At 34.7% G+C, this 17,929-nt stretch overlaps 1 protein-coding gene across 35 annotated transcripts in view; it reads left to right on the forward strand.

The window, feature by feature from the left end:
* The window catches only part of LOC124367590 (dystonin), a 389,529-nt gene that overhangs the window by 224,217 nt on the left and 147,383 nt on the right, over window positions 1–17,929 (forward strand). For all 35 annotated transcript variants that reach the window (XM_046824584.1, XM_046824679.1, XM_046824768.1 and 32 more), the window contains 8 exons: window positions 4,527–4,690; window positions 6,497–6,612; window positions 9,637–9,740; window positions 12,164–12,379; window positions 14,037–14,167; window positions 14,553–14,810; window positions 15,523–15,730; window positions 16,266–16,394. In XM_046824584.1, the coding sequence (XP_046680540.1) occupies window positions 4,527–4,690; window positions 6,497–6,612; window positions 9,637–9,740; window positions 12,164–12,379; window positions 14,037–14,167; window positions 14,553–14,810; window positions 15,523–15,730; window positions 16,266–16,394 (1,326 nt within the window). The remainder of the gene's footprint in view (window positions 1–4,526; window positions 4,691–6,496; window positions 6,613–9,636; window positions 9,741–12,163; window positions 12,380–14,036; window positions 14,168–14,552; window positions 14,811–15,522; window positions 15,731–16,265; window positions 16,395–17,929) is intronic.

Genomic DNA, 17,929 nt, shown 5'->3' on the forward strand with positions numbered 1-17,929 from the left:
TTGTGCTTTTTTCTTGGCTTAACTGGGTACTAAAAAACACCGAGACAGTTGCTGTTGAGAGCAATTATCGCGTCATCGCGTCAGTCCTGCGCCGTGAATCTGGGACTGAGCCGGTATTTTAATAGCCACCTTCCGTTACCGCCATTACAGAGTCCCACAATAGCTGTAACCGTCGCGGCTGTTCAGTTTGCGCGAATATTGTGCTTTAGGCCATTAAGTGTCAAAGTGTATGTTACAACATCTGCTGACCCTCGAAACACAACATCGTGCCTAGCGACACAACATTTCGTTCTGGTTCTCCAGTCTTCTCCCTTGATCAGAATTATAAAGTAGAGAGGTTACTGTCTGTGAACTGACAGAAAGGTCTGAGAAATATGAAACTTGATACATAGGTTCCTCTTGGTGCAAGGAAGAACGAATTATATGAATTTTGGGATCATAAAGTCAAAGATCCGTCTATCTCTCTTTGTCCGTCTGTGTGAGAATATTTTCCTTAGCTACGTTCTCTCGGGTTCTTCGATACACTGTTGTAAAAGTTAAGTAATACCTTATTTTAACAGGCGAAGATAGCGCTAAGAAGCCATCTCTAACACAACCTGGGGACCAACGGCTTAAAGGTGACCTGCGAACCACCACCAATGATGTTGTATCTGTTTATTAAAACCGTCATTTTGATTTTGAGGAGACACAATAAATATCGAACTTGTCATAGATTCGGTAAATTGGGAAATTGTGTTTCTATATCTTGCTGAGGTTTACATAATACGGTGTACTTAATACCGGTTTACGGAATACATAATCCATCTTATGGAATTTTAATATTTAAAAAAGTGTGAATCATTTTATTACATCACAGAAAGATATAAAATAATATTTGTATATGTTTTGCTATAATTCTCAGTTAACGACGAGATTGGCTCATGTTTCAAGTTTTTGTGAGAACTCTGTGATCTTACTTATTTAAAGAAGTTGTGAAATTATCACAACTTCTGCTCGGTATCATGCAGCTTTTCTCCGGAAGAATTTCAATGCAGCATTTTAAATAAGCATATATTTCCTCGTTCTTCCTGTGACTGTTGATTTCTCTGATAGTCCGGGTACGGTACCCAGGAAGGTAGGAGGCGTTGGGCAATTTTGGCGGTTGGTCCTAGAGTCGCTGCCTTATATGTCATCTGATGAGGCAATAGTTGACTTAAGCCGGCCACATGGTTGTCCACCTTGGGTCTCGTGTTCGGATCCGCGTCTCGCCGCCGTGACTGCCATACAGTACGTCACAGCTTGACGTGTCAAGGGTGCGTCACTTTTAGTCGACACATATATGATTAGGTATAGCATTTATTTTGTCTATATCTGCATTTGGCTCTTGTACTTTAGATGTAACATGTCAGTCAGAGCAGCCTCAGTAACAGCGTAGATGTCACAGTTTTGTGCCATTAGAACTAAAAAATACTTAATCTTGTTTAAAAACTTGGCGCGAATAAGGTAAATTCTAATAAACCATAAGTGTATTTTATTCACCACCAGCACTTTACAACCCCGAGTTGGCTGTTAATGAACAGTCAAATCTTGTATTGTAACGCAGAAGAATTGTCACTCCAAGGATGTTAACTGTGCACCTTGAGTCGGCCTCCGTGGGAGACTTTACGACCAGTCAAGGGCTTGGCGGCAGGATGCGCATCCGGCAATGGGTTGACCACAGTTTATGACTGTCGTGCACGCACTGTCACTAATATTACTGACGACTTTTAATGACTTCATTGTAGCGGTTGAGCAACTGCTGCAAGAATGCCTCGATAAGTGAGCTATTCAGTAGCAAATTTATGAGAAACTCTCTCTGTAGCATTCTGTGACGGCAGTCTATGGCAGAGAGGTCACAGGCCACCGGCACGCCATCAGTTCCGAAGCGTGCTCGAGTCACAGACCCTAGTTCCGCCCCGCCTCTGTCCTTTCCTGTGTTCCCGGCGGTTTGTTTTAAACACCAGATCTCGCCAACGTGGACTATCACTTTCATGACTTTCTTTGATCACTTCGTTTTTAAAGAATGACTAGAACCTGAATATACTTACATATAAGAACATAATTTGCTATGTGCAATAAACATATATTCAGAGTTGGATTATTTTATTGGTGTGTTTAATTCAACAACGTTACCAAGTCGTTCCGTGAAATAAACTTTGGTGGGTGTATTGTAGTATTGGTTAATAGTTGATTATTTGTCTGATCTCCAGGATGTATGCCTAGGTATCTGAAATTCGCTGAAGTAAGAGACCAGAATTCACGATTAGAAAAGGCTAAATATATATCGTCATTATTCATATAGGAAGACGCAGCAATAGTGTTCGATTAAAATCCTCCATCGCTTATATTCAGTATTTACAGAACCAAACCACATCAGTGGATGTTGCCACAACAAGTTGCTGTCCGGTGTCCACGGTAGCGCAGAAGTGAGGTTATGTTGTCTTGTGCTAGGCCTACACTACACCGCGACATCTTGTGTTGCTCACCGTAGTCCCGTCACGCTCAGTCGCCCATCCCTTCCGCAATATTCACATCCCAACCTACCAACCAAGCTCCGATTGCACACTCGATCGTCTTGTGAACTTCTCTTGTGTTCAATATTACCGTGGAATTCGCATAATCTCTTCTTTTCCTATTCTTAATGGTATTTACAGACATGTGTTTGTGTTTTTCCATTGTTGGTCACTGATATGGAATACTTATACAAAAATATAACACAGTTTTAACACATTCCAGTCTATTCTATTACTTTGACAAGTTACCCCAAAATCCAGATACTTTATCAAACATATATGCGTTATGTTCCACATCTTTTTCATGGCGTACCGCTACACGGCTATGGATTATTTTCATTTTATTTTTTTAACGCTCTAATGGTTTTTATTAACCGTTTAGAGACACAAGAGAAGTAGATCTTCAGCAAGCGTGGAGTTTCAAAATTTGAGAGCGATCCATGTTACTGTACTCGTAAATTAAATTTCAAGGACACACCATCTGCAATTAAAATAATTTGTATTCATGGCAAAAATAGCCTGAAACTGAATATGACCTTCAGTTTGAGACGTGGGGTTTTTCAATCCTGGAAGTAGCCAAATATTAGTACCTTAAATTTGTAATGCATTTCTCCAGTGGCAAATGACTAGTACTAACTAACTAGCTTTTTAGATGATGTTACCAACTAGCAAAGTGTCTGTCGTAACAGGTTTGGCAACTGCCACTTCCAGGGTTAATGGTTCGTTTCGCTCATATAATAATTATTTCAGTACTTGGTGTTTTTAGTTAAACCCAACGGTAACGCCTTTATCTGATCCTGATGTTTGACCTGTCTCAAACGAACCTTCACAATTAGTTCTGGCTTCTGCACCCGCTCTTGTATTCCTGCCTGTTGCTTGCATGCTACTCCCGTACATGTCTCATACCCAGACTTCTGCACTACACAATCAGTTACTTGAGATACACAGAGTTGATTGAAATTAACACTGATAAAAACTATGATGATAAGTGAAGAAATAAAAAAAAATTAGATAGTGTTTTTGCATGTAACTGATCTGAAAATTTATCATTTAGGCCCTTATGTTCTGATTTCTGGAGTAACTTAAAAATTTGCTGAAGGGGTGAATTCTGGAATTCTAATTAATGCAATTCAGATTTGTTAGGATTTTATTTATTTATTCATATCAGTGACTAACTTTTACTGGTGTATATTACACATTTTGATGAATCTCTATACAAAATTACATAACAAACACAACTGAGATATTAACATAGAAAACAATGATACATTTGTAGGGTATTATTCATTGTAATGTAAAGGAAGAAGCTAGGGGAATTTTGCACTTAAACCCAAGACGTGTTTATGAAGTTTCAAGAGTGACAGGACATTGAGGGTATAAAGGGAAATGATTTAGAACTGCCTGATGCCGAAATCCCTTGGAATAGTCATTATAGAGGAGGAGCTGCTCTCGGCCTAAGCATTCATTTGCTACGTGAAAAAGACTATAGTATGACTACTCTAGCCTCTTCCAAACTAAGTGTAAAAGGGAGGTGTGACTCTATCAGGGTTAGGTATCCTAATAATGTCTTTAACTTGGAGGGAAATTCACTCACACTCCTGGTAGGTGAAGTAGAACTCACAGTGATGTCTGGAATCAACACTGACATTTCACTGATGGTATGGAATCTTAACTAGTCGTTGTTCCAGTACTATCTAGTAGTGAAAAGATATAGCATATAAATTAAATACCTATATTTACTGCACAATTTTTGTCATCATTATGCTTGTTGCACTTGAAGGGAACTCTTGTCTGACTTAGTCCTTGCACCGAATTAGTGAATAAAAATAAAAAAGTTGATGAAGAAGATCGCCCAAGAATATATTACAAAATATGATCTTGCAGTAAAAGCTTTTTGCAAATAGTTGGGCTAATAGTTAGTTATCTATCAACATCTAATATTTTTGTTTTTGTTATATTGATTGTTAAGGTGACCATAATGTTTTATTGTTGCAGATCTCGGACATAGTGGTAGGCCAGGAGCCAAACGTCTCAGCGAAGGAAGTGTTGCTGCGCTGGGCTCGTCGCTCCACCGCCAAGTATCCAGGTGTCCGTGTCAACGACTTCACCAGCTCCTGGCGTGATGGTCTAGCCTTCAACGCGTTGATACACAGGAATAGGTATGTAAACACATTAAAGAGATATTTTAAGAGAAGATACTAAAAATATATGGTGAAGCATTAAGAGAGGGTAGAGAGTATATAGAAACATATTTTACTGTGTTAGAAACAGAGATTATTAAATTGATATTGAGACCGATATTTGGATGTCTTATGTATAATAGGAACAGAATGCTGTGTGCTGTGCTCGGTACAATTTACCTACTGTACCTACTTGATCATTATGTACTGATGGTATGGAGTCTTAACTAATCGTTGTTACAGTACTATCTAGTAGGGAAGGCATATAACACAGATTAAGTTCATGTCTACTGATTAATATCCATACCATCTGTACCTACTGACAGGCCATGACCTGGACGACCTGAAGAACCTTTGCAATCTGTTGAAGGTGAATGTGAATTGCCAGTTTATTTATTAGCAGGATTTGGCACATATACTGATGAGAGAAAATTTCTCGGTTGTTTGGAAATGATACTGTCTGACACTCTATCATTAAAGTTGCATCTTTTTGCAACTCTTTTTAAATGAAGATCGTTATTGGTTTAATGTCTGATTTGGAGATAAACCTTGTATTTATTAATTTAATGGAAGTAAAATAGTAAAGCTACTGATTTCTTTTTTACGTTTGTACATTAAAATGTTCCATTTTACCTTCCGCTTAGTGCAGCATCTGAAATCTAACACTGCTGCAGAATAGACTCCTAGTGCTGGAGTCCGTATCCATCTAAGAAAAATTGGCAACAAAAATGTTTATGCTAAAAAATTATGGAACTCAATCGTTGACATATTGAAACTTTGATAACATTTTAAAAAGTTAAAAATCTTCATCCTTACACATCTTGAAACATGATAATATAATATTAATTTTTCTCTTCAGTTGAGATTGCAAGAAAAATAACTGTGCCAAATTTGAGTTTTTTTATCTTTACTACTTTCTGAACTGAGTTTAAAAAAACCACACACATAAAGACAGACGGCAAGCTAAGAATTTTTGACCCATGTTTGTATTACATTTTTTATTTGTCTTAACACAAAGAACAAATTCCAAAAATATTTCCGGAGAGTTCGTAAAACGCTCTTTAAATGGTAACTTATAAGTGACTCGCTAAGTTTCTTAACACTTGCCATTTATCTTATATGGAACATTTTCATAGGTGTTTTGAGGTTGAATTTTGGTATAGTTTGAGGTTATGGGTGTGTTGAAGTTGATTTATTTTGTCATCTTGGTGTTCTCACAAACACCCTTGGCTGAAATAGACCCAGTTTATCCTTAGATTGAGATACATTTAGAAACTGAATCTTAACAGCTTAACATTGGAATCCCATGGTTCAGATATCACATCCTATAGTTTAACTAGTGAAGCACTCACAGTGATTATATGGTAGTGTTTGTGACTACTATTTGATCTAAACAGGATCTGTCCAGAATACAAGCTGTTTTCGGGTGTACTGTACCTGTTCACATAACTACTACTGTATTTATTTTTATCTTAAAAAAGTTCTATCAGTGTTTGGTTATCGAAACTTCTTTATATTTTACAATTTAGATGATGTTTTATCATCCATCATAACTGGGAGGCCAGTTGTTTTGGAGATTTGAGTTATGGGTTTACACCACAGTCTTTACAGTTTACTGAATGAATGCATGCTGTTTCTGGTAATCCTTGTATTTCCACTTGGCTAAGCAATCCGAGAGAAGCTGGAGAGAGCTTTCACTCTGCCGACAATTATATATTACTGTATGTATATGTTAGAAGTTTTCAAATAACAAGTAGAGTTTGATTTGTTCTATGTTATGTGCAGACCGGACCTGATAGACTGGCGTAGTGTGCGTACAATCACAATCCGAGAGAGGCTGGAGAGAGCTTTCTATGTGGCCGAGCGTGAATATGGCGTCACCCGGCTCCTCGACCCTGAGGGTAAGTCCCGTACTTAACTCTTCAATCTTGTTAAGCATTTTCTTTGATAACGTTTCAGAGTGACTTTCATCTCAAAGAGCAAAGATCAGCTGTTTGCCTGTATAGAGGTCTATTAGTGAAGAAATCCTTAAGCAATAATTTGAAAGAATAAACTAAACTATATAAAACCTAACTTAAAAAATCACCTTCAACTTGTTCAAGTGTCTTTACTTGCAAATAAAAACATTTGTGAAAAGGCTTTTGGATTTCAAATGATTTTTATCCAGTATTTAACCCTTTAAGGAGTGCGTGTAAACTCTACATAATGAGTAAGGACGTCATATGATGTTTAACCTCTGTATTTTTGTATTATCTATTACTGATTGCCTTTAAGTAGATTTGTCTGTAAAGTGGTTCCATCTATCGTCAACATACTTAACTTCCATGTTTGTGCTCGCATTCACTAGTTATCTGATTTTACCACCAGATCGCAGTAGCCACCTGGTAGAAGCCACTGACTCAAGGTCGCACTCAGCTCAGCACTCTTTGTGCTAAAGAGGATAAAATCAATTGGTACACCTACTGCAACAAGAACCACATACCATGCTCTGTTTGAGACCCACATTCGTTATGGTATAGTACTGTGGGGTGGATCATCTGCAGGGAATCTCCAGCGAGTGTTGGTTTTTACAGAAGCGTGCAATACGAATCATGGCTGATCTAGACTTTCGAGATAGCTGCTAAGAGGCTTTCAAGACCTTGGGAATTCCTACAGTGATAACTCTGTACATTACTGAAGTGATTCTACACGCCTACACACAACGTCCCGAGAGGAATGGTGACATCCATGATTACAACACAAGGCGGGCCAATGACTTCAGTCTTCCCTTACATCACTCAGCTCTTTTTGCCAAGAAGCCGTCTTATGCTGGAGCGAAGCGTTATAATATGCTTCCGAAGAACTTCAAAACCAGCACTCCGCAGGTTCTGAAGAAAAGACTTATTAAGTGGCTTGTTGGAAGGTCAATATAATTATAGTGTTGAAGAGTTCAAGAATATAACCAATGTAACTATGTAAATTATATGTGTATTTTGTAATTGTTATTTTGGTAAAACTTTTATCATGTTTTAAAGAAATAGCTACCTAAACTGTGTCAGTTAAACATGTTAATTGTTAATGTAGTTAGCAACTTTTATCTACAATTAATTGACTATATGTCTTATCATATTTGACGCCATTTCTGTTCTTAATGAATACGAAAATAAAGCAATTGTCTATTGTCTATTGTCTATTTATTAAGCTTTCAAATGTAAATAAACATTTTTTTATAGATTTTAATTTTTACTCCTTTTGGTAATTTTTTGGATTTCATCCATTATTCATTTTAGACTATCAAAAGAAGAAGTCATGTGACGTCCATACTCCTTAAAGGGTTAACAATCTGTAATAAGACGGCTTTTAATTTAACCTCATAAGAACTATATGAAACTTTAAATACTCTTATGCTTTTATTTTTAGTGGTAAAATTAATTATAGGAGATATCTGATTTTAAAGGTATGATTAACACACATTCAAATGCGTTTTAGTATACTGTTTTTATGATTGCATAATTATTTGGAAATTCTTTTTGTGAATAACAAATAAAAATTTCAAAAATCTAATAACTACTAATACTATTACAAAAAATAATATCATAAAAGTTTTAAGTTTAAGATTGTTCTTTTGGATATTATGTTTAATATGACTTTATTAAATGGTCTCAGGTTGAAAACACACTGTAAGTTTACACTAATATACTGACAAATATCTCAAGGTTGAAATAGTTTTGAACTTACATTGAAATTCAGCTTTTGAATTTTACATTAAAATTATTTTAGGAAAAATGTTATTTATATTCCAAAAATGGAGGGATGCAACTAGCAAAGATTAATCAAAATATTTTGATCTTTGGATGTGGTTAGCCACTACCATCTGTCAACACACCTTTTGAAAAATTATCTTTACAAAGTTGTTAAAAGCATAATAGATGAAGTGTACAAACTATATCAGAATGAAAATAACTGACAATAATGTTTTGTTGTTAATAAGTATAGGTACTTTAAAAATAACCTCCAGTAATCACATAACATGAATGGAAACATTGTAAGATGTACAATGTGTTATTTTGTTTAAGAGCTGGATATACTAGCGGTCATACTTATTTTAGCTCAACAAGTACATTGTTAAACTTTAAAACACTTTTACACCCATTAATTTTGGTTATAGATGTCTCATTTGATAAAAAAAACTGGATTAGATTGATACTGAAAGAGCTACTCTATGTACATGTCTATAGACCTTTCTATTCTACAGACCTTTCTACAGACCTTTCTATTCTCTCGAGGAATTCCTACAAGGAACATTCCAGAACTGACCCAGCCACCTCAGAATAAAAGGCCATTGTAATTGTTTAAAACGTTGACACCATTTGTAATCTTGATGATTATAAATAAAGATAATTCTGATTCTGATTCTGATATGTAGAGAAATATCAATTTTAATTTTTTACGTACCGTATATTCTATTTGTAAATACTTTTTTCTTACTGTGAATTAATTAATATTATTATTTAAATAGTAATACACAAATAATCTAAATGAAACATTTAATATTTTTAATTCTGCAAAAAAGTGTAACAATGTTTTATATATGTAATCACTTCATACTTAATTGCTTTCGTGTGAAATTTCAAGATTTACTATATACCATGTACTATATATGTGAATGATCTGTTAGATATTGAAGGTATCAAATGTGACATTGACAAATGCAAAACGGTAAATCGTAATACTGTTTTGAGGACATCTGGTTAAGAGTTAATATACCTCATTCTACTTTCTCTATTACCACACTCAAGAGGTACAATATAGCAAAACTCAGAAGGTAAGGCATGATTGTTTTGAATATTAATTAATGAAGGGTTAAGAGAGGACCGTCAGCACATCACACTCACTCATTCTGTTTATGCAAGCCCTGCTGACATGTTTGTGGTTATTTGTTACAGATGTGGATACTCATGAGATCGATGAGAAGTCCATCATCACCTACATCTCATCACTGTACGATGTATTCCCTGAACCCCCGGCACTACACCCCCTCTACGACTCGGTGAGAACGAGCTGATATGAACATAATCTTTCTTTTTATTTTTCTTATAATGAATAAAGCAGGGCTTAGACATTCTTAACAAATGAATGCTGCTTAGTTTTCTCTGTTGTTATTCTCTTTTTACACATTTTTACAATTATAGTAGTGATAAACCCAGTTTTTGTTAGTTAAATTGTAAATACTATATATTAAAGATTATCCATAAGACAACGATTTAGTTTTATTCTCATAGAAAATTTTTTTTTTTCAAAACCATACTTGGAGTTAATGGTAGTTTTCTACTCTTCTCATAACTTTGTGGCTGGAATTACTATACAACTACTTTATAAGTTACTCAATACCTATTTGGGATAGTTTAGTTCATTGGTAACACATGGATATCATATTGTTTTTAGTAAATTATAGACAGGTATTTGGCTTTCCGATCACATTTAGTTTGCTTTTGCTTTTGTTTATATTGTGATCTTATGAGTGTGACAAAATAATACCAAATACAAAATAGGTGATAGTAAAAAGTAAGGGCTATGTGGTATAATGGTCAGCATTCTCGTCCGGCATGTGAGAGATCCGGGTTAGTGTCCCAGTAGTGCAAGTATTTATTGTTCATCAATCTTTCTTGAAATTATATAGGTTTGTATTTACCTCTACGAGGGCTATTCAGGAAGTAAGGAACATTTTGGAATAAAAAACTAAGTACAAGAAAAACGTGTTATTATATACATGTGAAAGGGGGATTAAAATACTACTTTTCTACATAATCACCATACAAATTCAGGCTCAGTACGCTCCTCAATGGTGTCGTGATCTTATGCTAACCAGGTCTTCAGTTTTCGGAAACAAGTGAAAAACACTTAAAGCAAGATCAGGACTGTAAGAAGGATGAGGAAAAACCTTATCAGTTGAACGAGTTCAAGAGTTCTTGCGTACAGTTTGCCGTGTGAGATTGGGCATTGTCATGCAAAAAGCAAAATTTGGATGACAATTTCCTTAGTGCTTGTTTTGGACAGCTTTCCTAAGGCTTTGCAATGTTTGTGAGTACTGTTCAGAGTTTATTGTTACACCACGCTTAAGAAAATCAATAAGAAGAACATCTCACCTGTCCCAGAACACTGTTGCCATGATCTTCCTTGCCGACAAAGTTTGTAGACATTTCCTTAGTATTTTAGGAGAACTTGTGTGAAAACACTTCATGGCCTATAGTTTTGTCTCACAACTCACATATTTCACCCAGGTTTCCCCTCCTTTCTTGATTATATACAGTAGTGCATCACTATGACGGTGGTAGACTTCCAAAATGTCAAAAGCTGCCCCCATTCTTTGTTTTTTATGGTGATCTGTAAGCATTTTTGGCACCAATCTTGCTCAAAATTTGTGGTAGCCTAGCTTCTGTGAAACTTGTTGGAAACATAGAGAAAGCTCAGTTATTGTGAAACAGCGGTTTTCACGAATCTTTTTACTAACTTCAGCAATCAGACCGTTAGTCACAATGCACGGACGTCCACTCTGCTCTTGGTCATGAACGTTTTTTTCTGCAATTTTTAAACTAAATTAACCATTTCCTGACATAACTTTCAGTCATTACGGTGTTCCCATACACTTCACCATCCCCGATGAATTTCTATTGGTTTTAAGTTTCTTCCAAACCAAAAACTAATCACAGACCGCACTTCACAACTGGCGAGATATTCAGTTGCAGCACACGTTTCAAATTTGACCGTCAGACTGTGCGGAGATGTTCCCATTGTCCCAACTGGACGCTGACTGAGGTGTTGAGTATGAGCACAACTTATGCATGATTGGCATGCTCCTGGTGGTGTCAGGTGGAAATGTTCCTTATTTTCTTAATAGCCCTCATATTATATGATTCACATACCCGACAAAATACTTAATGCTTACTATATCAATCTCAGCAACTTTAGTGTACAAAAACTGAAGATAGCAACCATACCAACTGAATTGGATTGAAACATCTGAGTAGAAACGGTTACTTATTATAAATAACTGATTGAGTCATTGAGTCTCACAGGGCAGAAACTGTCTTTAGACCTCTGTCTAAACATAGAAATTTACGTCACTGAGTGTCTGTTATCAGAAACTTTAAAATTATACCTGAATCAAGTTTATTCAAAGAATTATGTAATATATGAAAATAAATAGTGACGGAAAGGCAAATTAATGGCTATCGGTTGATTTTCATGATAGGGGTTTTAAGAGAAGAAACTTAATAACTGATCTCTGAAAATTTCTAAATTCAGTTGCTAGCAAAACTACTTGATGTGTGTCTTAATAGTGTAATAAATAACTGTATGACTTTTATTTAGATATATAGTATTGAGTGTTTTTTAATCTAACATTGTAGTAATTGGCACAAACGTTTATTTTACAATTTTAAAAAAGTTAACTTTATTACATGTTTTTTGCAGGAGTCCCAAACGAAAACGAACGAGTACCGAGAGCTGGCGACCATGCTGCAGACATGGATTAGAGAGAAGTCTGCGGTGATGTCCGACCGCAGTTTCCCTTCCACACTCATAGAAATGAAGAAGCTGGCAGCGGAAAGTGCCCGGTTTCGCACCGACGAAGTGCCAGCACGCCAGCGAGACAAGACACGTCTGCAACAACTCTTCCGTGACCTCCAGGTAATGTGTGTTAAAACCGTATGCTAAAACTGCATTTTATATATATAAATTCATTAAATTTGTATAAGTGCCAATTGCCTAATTTAATTAAAATTAAATTATATATAAACAGGATGATGTACACTGTTCAGTTCCTGGATGATACGTGTACATTTTTAGGTTGGTTATAATAATAGTATGCTAATCATTTATTTATGACTGTCATTTAATGTATGTTTTGAACTTGGGAATAAAGCAACAATTTTGTTAAACACTATATTCACAAGATTAATACATCACATTTGTTGCCTAAAACAAGTTTGTATGAGGTCAGTCTTCCTTATATTATGAAGCCTTTCATTGTCTACCCTTTAATACCTTCTGATTTATGTTTCTAATGTAGTATATATTACAGGAATTAATTGCAACGATTTTACAACTAAATTCTGAAATCATAATCATGAGAACAATCAATTTATTTAGAAACTCATTCACAGTATACACAACAGTATTCCACAATGATACAATTTGTCTAGGAGAATGGTTGTCTATCTACATTCAAAGCATTTATTGTTAAAGGTTAAATAACCACAATTGCAACCCTTAGTGGGCAACATTAGAACTGGAATGACTTCACACAGCTACATTTTGTGGTAACACTCCAGATACTCAAAGTCAATTTTATTTCAAGTTTTAATCTTATAAGGGATTTTACAGTAAAAAGTAAGATACCTGTAAGATCTGAACAAAGTTTAGTAAAATACCTGAACAGTAAAAGTATGTTTACAGATAGTTATCATTTACAAATAGTTTGAAACATTTTGGTTATTACAGTAAAATTAGAAGTAATATGTCAAATTTTAAAATAAAACTATACAAATACAAGAGTTATGGGGTAAGATGTACGTTAATGTACCAACTACACAAGTATGAGTGGAAGTACAACAGTTACACAAATGGAATTTATTAATTACATAAAGTAAACATGACAGTCAACCATGGAAATAACAGGACTAATCTTGTTCAGGCAAGACAATAATGAGCAGCCAACTGTTCTCAACAGACTTAAGTTTGAATCGTCTGATTATATCCTAATTAATAATTAATAAATATCTGTCTACTGATGTGTTTAAATCTTTCCAATATCATGCATGTTGTTTGTCATTGTATTTAGTGTACTAAGGGTTTATGTACAAATATGTTATGGGATGCCGATCCTTAGTTATTCTCAACGTGATTTTAAATACCAGGCATGATATGATTCTTGGGACTGTAAAATGAAAGATTCTCAAAAAAAAAATTAGATTCAATTTAAGTTTTTACCATATAGTTAATGTGTTTTAATAAACAGTTTTATGTATTTCATTCCATCTATAGCTTTTGTGTTTTATTAAAAATTTAATAAACATATTGTGAATTACTTTAAATAATAGAACTCAATAGTTGTTCAGTTTACAAATTAATATGTAACAAAAAACTGAACAGGCAAATGTAAAAATGAAATGAATATTATTTTTTCAAGGAAGCAGAATTTAAAAAGTAAATGGTCAACTAATAAAATTATAAATAATTAATGAGTCTACCAGTTTATTGCTCTTTTGATGTTCATTTAGGAATAGTTTTAATAACCTTGATAAAAATGTTGGAAATTCTATATAAATCTTATTTGTGATTACAGAAATACTTTGAAGCGGTAGGAGAGGTTGATCTGGACCCGGAACTCCATGTGGATGTAATTGACCGCAACTGGAACCGACTTATGTTGGCGCACCAGGAGCGAGATCAGGCCATACAAGACGAAATCAAAAGGTAATTCTAGAATTGGCTCAGTTGTCTGTCACTTTAGATTCTCTGATGATATAATGAAACACATTTTCATTTGAATTGAAATTAAAAGTAAATCAAATATACACATCATATACATATACATTTATCACATCATATACGTTTAACTCTAAAAGGTCTGGTAGAATTAGCAATGAACTCAATATCACGTGGTTTGACCTAACAACAAGATTAAATCTATATAAACATGACACAAATCACTGCAACAATAATTCTAACTGTTTTTTTAGCAGTATATCAACATGGTTATTTAATTTATAGATTTTGAATGGGATACTGGATAAAGCTATAGGGTCAGATACTTTATAAACCTAATAGAGTCTTTCACTGACTGGGTGTGATATGACAGGCTAGAGAGATTGCAAAGGTTGGCAGAGAAGGTGCATCGGGAGATGAAGCGATGTGACTCCAGACTTGAAGACCTGGAAGGGAGGATACTAGAGGAGGCGAGGCGACTGGATAGGTTACATCCACTGGACGCCAAGCACAACGTTGATGTACTGGAGCAAGAGCTGAGGGCTGTTGAGGAGAGCATCCAGAGCATGTTTACTGATGTGACAACACTGCGGGAAGGCCGCTATCCCCAGGCCTCCGACCTGCACAAGAGGTCAGTGAACAAGATGATTACAAAATGACTAACAACAAGACAACATTCAAGCCTATTCTTTTAATGGGCTCTTGCTATATCGTGATTTGGATTGTTTATATTGATAGAACCCAAAATTATTGACTAAAAATCATTGCAGCCAGCATAGAATCTCCCAATAAATCTCAAAAAGAGTTATTTGATTATTATATTAAGAAGAAGGTAATTTATTAACAAGTTGTTAATGAGAATTATTTTAATATAGCAATTTAAACTTTTGTTATATAGTTCTATTTCTATATTCTGTCTATTTCAGACAATGATTATTTTTTTAATGTGAAACTGTTACTTTGTTACATTTTTTTTATGTCTTGAAGACAGAATGATTTGAAAACCAAATGGTGTAGAATTATTAATCCACACAAAATAGATGACAATACAACTAATAAAGACTCTAATGTTAATGTTATGCTGGTGTATAAACATCTTTTATTTCTTTGAAATGTAGATAAACTAGTTTGTGTTGACATTGTGATTAATCACGCTTTTACTCACGCCCAACTCAATACACCTGAGGTTATTAAAGTAACTTTTTACTTTACTTTCACCTGACCATGGACAAGAGTGAATGTTTTAGGGATTTGTTGTTTTAGGGATTTGTAGGAATTGGAGCAGTTATCAGATCCCTGAAGTCTGAAGGATTCTGCTATTGATACAAGATATGTTGACACAGGGTACAGAAGTTACATCAGCGTTGGGTGTCATTGCGCTCACTGCTGCACTCGAAGCTGATCACTCCACTGTCCACACTCAGTTTCCCTGTGGTGGAGGAACGCACCGTGACCAGACAGACGCACACTGTCATGGAGACTCGACTTGTCGACACAAACACACATTTCCGAGCACTGCAGGATGCCATTGAGTGGTGCCGCACAAAACTGGTATGTAGAACAGGGGCACTCCATGTAATATCTACAAAGATTCTCTTCTTTGTTCTTCAATAAATTCTGAAAAATGTACAGATGTACATTACATTTTTTCAACTCTCTGAACTCTATTTTTAGATAATTAGCTTTCTACAAGTTACTTATATACTGTTCTATATTAAACTTTCTCCATCATACTGTAGTATTGTTAAAAAACAATTAAGATTTGATTTCAGTTGAATTAGCTATTTTAAAAGACCCCTTTGAATCAAAAATTAGTTTTCTGAAAGTGTTCATTGGGGTTTTCTTAAAAATATATGTGTATGTGGTTTTTTTACTTTTCAACAATTTTTAATGTAAAGTACTCATGACTCCGGCTTTTTCCTGGAAATGTTATTTGCCGTTGAATTTTTCAATAGTAATGGACAAAATAATTTTTATTTACAAATTAATATAGTGTAATCTTTTACCAGAGTTGTACTTAATTTGTAACAAAAAGAGTTGGTATATTATGTTTTGATATAAAATTGTAAGTTGATTGTTGTAATAGAAACAAATCCAGGAGGCAGAGTATGGATCGGATCTCAACTCTGTACAGACAGAACTAGAAGTACACCAGCGCGAGCATAAGCTCATAGAACAGTTCCACTCCAAGGTGGAGCATTGCATCAGTGCAAAGGTGAGACTGTCAGTCTGGCAGGTGTCATTATTATGAAGGTGATATTAAACTTTGTTGATGGCATTTTGTGTATTTATAAAAGGAAATTAAATTTTTTATTTTCTAAATTCTAATTGAATTTAAAAAAAAAATACTCATCAAACTTAACCCTTTTAACCCCGGCCATTAAATCAAGTGATGTGCCAGAAATCCCAAGCCATTTTCAGACAAAATGTAAGGGTTTTGTAAAAAATTCATAACTCAGTTATTTTTTAAGATATTTAGGTAACTCTTTTTTTGTTTTACTTCTTTATACATGTAGCTTACAAAAATATACAAATAAAATTATTATTTTGAAAGTAATTTCTTTTACATACATATACATATATAAAAAATAAATAAAAATGAAAACATTTCAAGTTTGATCATGGAAACCATATAGATAAAAAAATATTTGACACAAAAATACCCATTTACCTTATGATATATTTAATCCTGAATACGGAAACAAAAATTATAGGCCTACCTTATATACAAGTGTAGTAACATCAATTTTTGTAAAGCCGTGTAAATTTTTCTTTTTGCCATTTCTGGGCAAGGCAATGTAACAAGACCTTTGAAATTCACAGTACTTAAAATAAACATAAAACCAAAGTTATTTCTGACAAAATAACTAAAACTGTTCATAATCTAAATTTTAAAAAAGTTTTAAAACAATATTTACATCACTACAAAATTCTTCCTCTAGGAGTAGGTCTCATTGCAACAGTAGGCCTACCAGATGATGTTCCTGGTTGAGCAACGTCCTCATCTGATGAATTTTCAAAGGGTTCAAAAGTTGGGTCTTCAACTATATCATCTAAATAAGTTACAGATAATTCACTATCACTTTCCTCTACTAATTCACCTTCTGATTCAGAAGAAATGTTTTCAAGATATCCATCACTCAAATCGTCGTCACTAATCACATCCACACCATTTGCAACTAGGTTACTAATTAGTGTATTTTCACTTACGGGAGACTTTGAACGATGTCTTTTACTCATTTTGAAATCAAACAAATAATAAACTAAACTTTAACTGCCTTACTTTACACTGCTTTAACCTAAAACTGTGAAGAAAACGGAATATTCACAACCACATGATATACAGCTGTCTGCAACAAGCGTGAGCAGTCAGTCGAGACGAACTGCAATTGCTCAGTCACAGACTGACAAAATACGAAGTCAAACCATTACAAACTAATATATTTCGATGCAAAATATCTTTGTGCACAAGTCTGTAAAATTTCAAAGCATTTGGTGAAATAGGTGGCCAGTAAAGTAATAAAAAGTGCACGTCCGCACTATACGGACGTCGGGAGTTGACGCCATTTTTACGACGTCCGTATAGTACGGACGTCGGGGTTAAAAGGGTTAAAGATATAATTTGACTTTAACAAAGAAACATACATAGATATAAAGGTTGAGGGTTAAAAAATCTGTACAAATGGGTATTATAGCTAGTGAAGTATTGTTACTTAACGCTTGATACCCCTTTAGCAGATTAATTATTAA

Source organism: Homalodisca vitripennis, chromosome 1, assembly GCF_021130785.1.
Source record: "Homalodisca vitripennis isolate AUS2020 chromosome 1, UT_GWSS_2.1, whole genome shotgun sequence".
Taxonomy (NCBI): domain Eukaryota; kingdom Metazoa; phylum Arthropoda; class Insecta; order Hemiptera; family Cicadellidae; genus Homalodisca; species Homalodisca vitripennis.